A 6,216-nucleotide genomic window follows, 5' to 3' on the forward strand; every position below is an offset into this window, starting at 1 on the left:
ACCGATCGAGCACAAAGCAGAGGCTAAACTTTCCTCTCCTTGGTGAACGGGTTTTGACGTAGCAACCATGAAAGGTAAAGGCTTGGGCGAAAGCTTTTGAAATGGTAAGAGGACTAGCACAGAAAAGAGATCTATAAGAGGGATAATTACTCAAAGTAGCGGAGTCCTCAGACAAGAGATAAGCAAATGCATATATATAGAGAAAGCAGTGACTGTTCGCCTATCCTGAAGGCCAATTAATTCTGACTATGTCAGTGTCATTTTTTGGAGGAACTGTACCGGTGGGACCACCCCGACCGCTTCACAACCGTGGCACATGAATGATACTGTCACACAGTGCTCGGGGGCCATTGAGACCCCGAAGATTTCTATTGTTACAAGCATCGATCCTAAAAGGCTATAGACCTAATCTCGAGATGGTGACCGATCTCGAGGGTCCCGACTACTCCAAATATGGGCTCTGAAGAGCCAACGTCAAAATTCTACGGACTAACTTTACATAGCATTGAGAATAAATTCGAAGACTTAAAGAAGAAAAATTTTCTTATATAGCCAAAAATATATTTACAAGGGGCGTCTTTGAAGGACCTTTTCCCCGAGAAGTTCATACACAAAAAAGAATGGAAGATGACGTGGGCCTATTCTTTGCCGTCACTTCTTTTCGTGTCACCTCCTAAACCCTCAACTAAAGTAGCCGAGAATGCCAATTCTTCCTCCAAGTCTCGGGCTTCCTCAATCTCAGCTAAGAGATCGGCGCCTTTAGTGCTTGCTTCCTCGAAAGCTTGCCTCCTTGCCTCTGCACGAGCGTAAGCGATGGCCCTATCCAGCTTCTGCTTAGCTGTCTCCAATATTTCTCGGGCTCATTCATTCGTAGTAGCGGTATCTTTCCTGTATGAAGACGCATCTTCTTCGGCCTCTGACTTGGCCACAGATAGTGCAACAGCCTCCTTTTGGGCACTTTGAAGAATATCCTGGGTCGATGCCAACTCCGACCGCAAAATGTCCCTTTCTGAGGCCACGACCTCATTTTGCCCCCTCAGCTCGATGATCTCCGCATTCTTGGCTGCAACCTCTTCCTGAAGTCGCCCCATAATGGCATCCTTTTGCCCTATCTGCAAAGACAAAACAAAGTTTGTAAGTATCAAGCTACGAGAATAAAAAACAAACTCATGGATGCCGTGTTACCTGCTCAGCAAGGCTAGCCCTTTCCTGGTACACTCCCTCTAAACTAGCCTGAAGCCTGCTCAACTCTTCCCCCTTTCGGGCAGAGGAGGTCCTCGACTCTTTTAACTCCGAAGTAAGCTTCTCGACGTCCTTCCCATAGCATGAAATCTCACCTTAGAGCCTAGAGAAGCCATGGTCATACATCTTCTTAGCCTGCAACAACACAGAAAAATCAGAAAGTCGGGCATAAAGATTTAAAGCACAAGTGATATGTCAAGAGTATCACTTGCCGCTGAAGCCTCTCCGCCTCCTCGAGAGCACCGGGAGCATCGAGATCAATGTTATCATCAATACCGGCGTGGAGGTCTTCGAGCACATCTCCCCCTCCATGAAAGGCCCCCGCACCACCTGAGCATCCTTGATCTCCCCCAGTGAGTATGGAGGGCCCAAATTAAGGCCACTCAGGGCATTAATTTCCTTAAGGACCTCATCTTTCTCGCGAGAAGCTTCGGGTTCAGGCCCTTCGAAGTCACCAGTAGTGGGTTCATCATCGCAAACTGTGCCATATCTGACTTGAGACTCGAGGACTATCCTCGAGGGTCTCCTCAGCATGGGTTTGGTCTAAATCGCCCGCCCCCGATTTGGCGGCCTCCCGCCCGATAGCTTGCGGAGCATCTTCGCCTCGTCTCGCCCTTTGTACCAAAGGGAATGTAGCATCATCATCACCTTCATCCTCAGTACGAGGACTTTCTATAGTAGTTGAAGTCGAGACCGTGGCGTCCTTTTTCCTCTTCTTACCCTTGCCGGGTTTCGAGGTGTCCTCTTTACCAGCAAGGGCCGGCCTCATCAAAACTCCATCCCTGAGGCCTACACAAGCATGATGCATCAAACAAAAGGATACTCGCAAGTGAACATAGTAAAAATAATGGTAAAAGGCATACCTGGCTCTTGGCCTGCCACCGCATTCTGGCCAAATCGCGCCAAGAGCGCTCAACATAAGGAAATTTGGAGTCCAACTGTCTGATCCATCCTAATAGGTTCTGAACCGCACCAGAGTACCAAATAGTGGTTGCACAATCAAAAGAAGATCATTTTTAAAAAGCGGATGAAAGGGCAATAAAACTTGCTCGAGGTAGGGGCACTTACGCTGCGTATTCCATTCCTCCGGGAATGGCATCAGATTGGCCAGGATTATGTCCGAGGTCCTCACTCGGACAAACTAGCTCATCCACCCTCGATCTTTGTCCTCATCAATTCTCGAAAAGAACGTCCTCGTAGATTGGGGATGAAGCTTGATCAAACCGCAAAAGAGACGGGGGCTATATAGTCTAATCAAGTGATTGAGAGTGAAGGACATACCCTCGACTTGGTTAGAAAAATTTCGGAGCATATAGACTATCCTCCAGAATGAAGGATAAATTTGGCCAAGCGTCACCCTGTACTCACGATAGAAGTCGAGGATCACCGGGTCTATCGAAGGAAAAGAAGGGTCCGAAGAATCTTCGGGACCTAAAGTAAAGGGGTATGTATATACACTAAGAAAGCCAGCCTTATGGTCTACTATGCTTTCAGCAGGTCTAGGAATCTCAACTGACACTGCTTCCACCTACTGGAAATCTTCCTTCACTCTATCTATGTTGGTCACCACGCTGATGTATCGAGACACATGCTTGCATCGGCCTAGTGTAGTGGGAGGATTCTCGACGGAAAAATCGGATACAAAATCAAATTTAGTAGGGGTACATTGTTCGACTGTTAGGGGTACTTTTGGTTTACCTATAACGACCCGAACTGTCGTTTCCTGTATTTTCGTCTCGTATTCCCCGTTAAATGCTTATTCATGTTTCAATATGTGTACTTGGTGAATTTGAGTCAATTCGGATCGAGTTTGGTATGAAATGGGACAATTAGTCTCTTTAAGGAAGAATTAGTTTGGAAAAGTCAACCGGACGTTGACTTGTGAGTTAGAGGGCTCGGAATTGAATTCCGATGATTCGAGTTAGTTTCGGGGGATGATTTAAGGCCTAGGAGCGCAATCGGAATTAATTTTGGAGGTCCGGTGAAGAAATTAGCTCATTTTGGCGAAGTTAGTATTTTGGCGATTTCCGGTTGATAGGTGAAATTTTGATCCGACGGTCGGAATGGAATTCCGAGAATTTCTGTAGCTTCGTTATGTCATTTTGGACTTGTGTGCAAAATTTGAAGTCAATCGGACGTGATTTGATAGGTTTCGGCATCGGAAATAGAAGTTGGAAATTCTAAAGTTCATAAAACTTGGATTGGAGGTTGATTCATGATTTTAGCGTTGTTTGATGTGATTTGAGGCCTCGAGCAAGTCCGTAATGTATTTTGGGACTGGTTGGTATTATTGGTCGGGGTCCCGGGGGCCTCGGGTGTGTTTCGGATGCCCAACGGGTCATTTTTGGAAGATTTTTGCCGTTTTGAGCATAAATGTAATGATCTAAAGGTTCATTTTTAGTTATAGAGATCCAAATTTGATTTCGAGACTTCCAAAATTTAAATCATGAATTATAGGACTGATCTGAAAATTTTGGTTTAATTTCATCAAGTCGCGATTGGGTTTTTGACGTGAAATGTGAGTTAATTGTTTAACGAGCGAAATGGGTATTGAACTAGGCAAACGAGCTTCGAATTGAATTTCGATTAAAGGTTTGTGTTTGTATTATTATTTGTGACTCATAGGAACAAGAATCATCTAATTCCGAGTTCATATGATGGAGTTAGACCCATTTTAGTGAAAAATGGTTGTGCTGCAAATTTCTTAAAAGCTGCTGTATTTTCTCCAGCAGTGAACAGTAACCGCGTGTGAACAGTAACTGCGCGGGTGAACAGTGAACAGTGACCTCACGCGCATGAACAGTGCCCCCGCATGAACAGTACCGAAAATTTCTGGACAGATTTAATAACCAGCAGTCCGAGTTTGGTCATTTTTTTTTACTTCCAAGCTCGGATTTTGGGCGATTTTTAGCCAGAAATCTTGGGAAATCTTGAGGTAAGTCACTTGTGATTATTTCTACTCCATAATATTGAATTATCATCGAATAATCCGACTAGATTACATGTTTTTGAGGAGTAAATTGAAGATTTAGGCCTAGGGATTTGAAAATAAGATTTGAAGATTTGAGGGGTCATTTGAACTCCGATTTTGGTAAATTTTATATGTACGGACTTGTGGCGAGACGAGGAATCCGTTGATGTGACTTTCATAATTTTTCGAGAAGTGGGCCCGGGGCTCGGGTTTTGCGAATTTCGTGAATTTCGATATTTTTCGAGTCTTTTCGATTGGGTTATATTCCCTTAGCCTATTATAATGTGTTTGTTGTGGTTTTGACCGAATTCGACGCGTGAAGAGGTAAATTCGAGAGGCAAGGGCATAGCGGAGTAGACATTGGACCGTCTTGAGGTGAGTAATGATTTTAAATGATGCACTGAGGGTTTGAAACCCCGGATTGCACAACATACTGCTATGTTGAGATGAGACACGCGTTGTATGACGAGCGCGAGGTCATTTACTATTGGGGATTGTGACTTGGTCCATCCCAGTTGATATTTTTACCGCGTAATTGATAAAGATTTATTGTTTTTCACTATGATTGGGCTTATTGCCATATTTGGGCTTCGTGCCAATTATCTGAAATCTTTTGTGAATTTACATCACTATTTTCCTCACGAATTGAAATATTATTTGAACTCAGTCCAATTGAATTATATTATTTTGTGAACTCAGCTACATTTATACTCAACTCGAGATTTAATGATATTTATAATGCTGTTGAGCTGAGCACTATTGTTTTACTGATGCCCAAGAGGCTTATGATTATTTTCTGGACTGATTGAGGCCGAGGGCCATACGTGAGGATATGTTGAGTGATGTGAGGAGGCTTTCAGGCCTCGAGTGTTATATGAGGAGGCTTTCAGGCCTCGTGTGTGATGTGTGAAGGCTTTCAGGCCTATTGATATTGCGCTTGGGCTGTAGGAGCCCCTCCGGAGTCTGTACACACCCCCAGTGAGCGCAGGGTACCCAGGTGAGTTGGGAGTGGGCCCGAGAGGCCGTTGCTTGTGTGTGGTGAGTTGGGAGTGAGCCCGAGGGGCTGATGTTGTGTGCTGGTGAGTTGGGAGTGAGCCCGAGGGGCTGATACTATACTGAGATTTACATATTGAGCCCGAGGGGCAAGCTTTTGATTTATCCTTACTGTGGAAATTATTTGTCTTTACTGTTTTAAAAGAAGAATTATCTGATACTCACTATTTTACTGTATAACTGATTTTACTGCTTGGGATAGCGCTATATTGTGCCGTTATGAGATTTCATGTTTTCAGTCGTTATTTATTTTTATTACTCACTGGGTCGGAGTACTCACATTACTCCATGCACCATGTGTGCAGATACAGGCTGAGCTGAGTTCGCTCTTGAGCGCTGATTCTTTCCAGACCAGGCGGTGACTAGGAGTAACGAGGTAGCTGTTGACGTCTGCAGCCCCGTTTTCTCCCTTATCTTTGTTATTTATGATAATTCCAGACTTTGTAAAATATTAGTAAACTCTGTAGTAGCTCATGACTTGTGACACCCCGATTTCGGGCTGAGTTGGGAGGGTTTTCCTTGTTCTATCACGTTTATTTCGCATTTAAGATTATATTAGCCATGATTTAGACTTATTCCTGCTAAGTAATTATAAAGAGATATACTATTTTGTTGATTGGCTGGCCTTGTCCTCTTGAGAGGCGCCATCACGACCGGGTTGGGATTTTGGGTCGTGACAAGTTGGTATCAGAGCCTAGGTTACTAGGTCTCGTGAGTCATGAGCTGGTTTAGTAGAGTCTCGCGGATTGGTACGGAGACGTCTATATTTATCCTCGAGAGGCTGCAGTACCTTTAGGAAAATTTCATATTCTTGAATTCTTATCGTGTGTCCTTGATTCAGCTGGAAAAAATAAGTAACTCTTACAATTCCATCCACGTGTTCGTATGCGCGAACGAGCGCTCAGTATTAGATGTGCCTTGATGGCTTGTAATTCCCCGGACGAAGGGGG

At 44.3% G+C, this 6,216-nt stretch overlaps 1 protein-coding gene across 1 annotated transcript; it reads right to left on the reverse strand.

Annotated features, from left to right (window-relative positions):
* Window positions 1–860: 860 nt before the first annotated feature.
* Window positions 861–2,161, reverse strand: LOC138873686 (uncharacterized). The gene is made up of 4 exons (XM_070152164.1): window positions 2,106–2,161; window positions 1,865–2,024; window positions 1,186–1,314; window positions 861–1,112 (listed from the first exon to the last, which is right to left on the reverse strand). The coding sequence occupies exons 1-4, from the start codon at window positions 2,159–2,161 to the stop codon at window positions 861–863; spliced, it is 597 nt and encodes a 198-aa protein (XP_070008265.1).
* Window positions 2,162–6,216: the final 4,055 nt, after the last annotated feature.

The sequence above is a fragment of the Nicotiana sylvestris genome, chromosome 1 (assembly GCF_000393655.2).
Source record: "Nicotiana sylvestris chromosome 1, ASM39365v2, whole genome shotgun sequence".
Classification (NCBI taxonomy): domain Eukaryota; kingdom Viridiplantae; phylum Streptophyta; class Magnoliopsida; order Solanales; family Solanaceae; genus Nicotiana; species Nicotiana sylvestris.

Bases quoted from the DNA above. Each gene is read 5' to 3' on its own strand.
- LOC138873686 (XM_070152164.1), bottom strand. From the start codon at position 2,161: ATGTTGAGCGCTCTTGGCGCGATTTGGCCAGAATGCGGTGGCAGGCCA. The intron at 2,025-2,105 runs GTATGCCTTTTA...TGTAGGCCTCAG, and splicing joins GGTGGCAGGCCAAGAGCCAG to GGATGGAGTTTTGATGAGGC. The intron at 1,315-1,864 runs GTACAAAGGGCG...TGCTATGGGAAG, and splicing joins ATGATGCTACATTCCCTTTG to GACGTCGAGAAGCTTACTTC.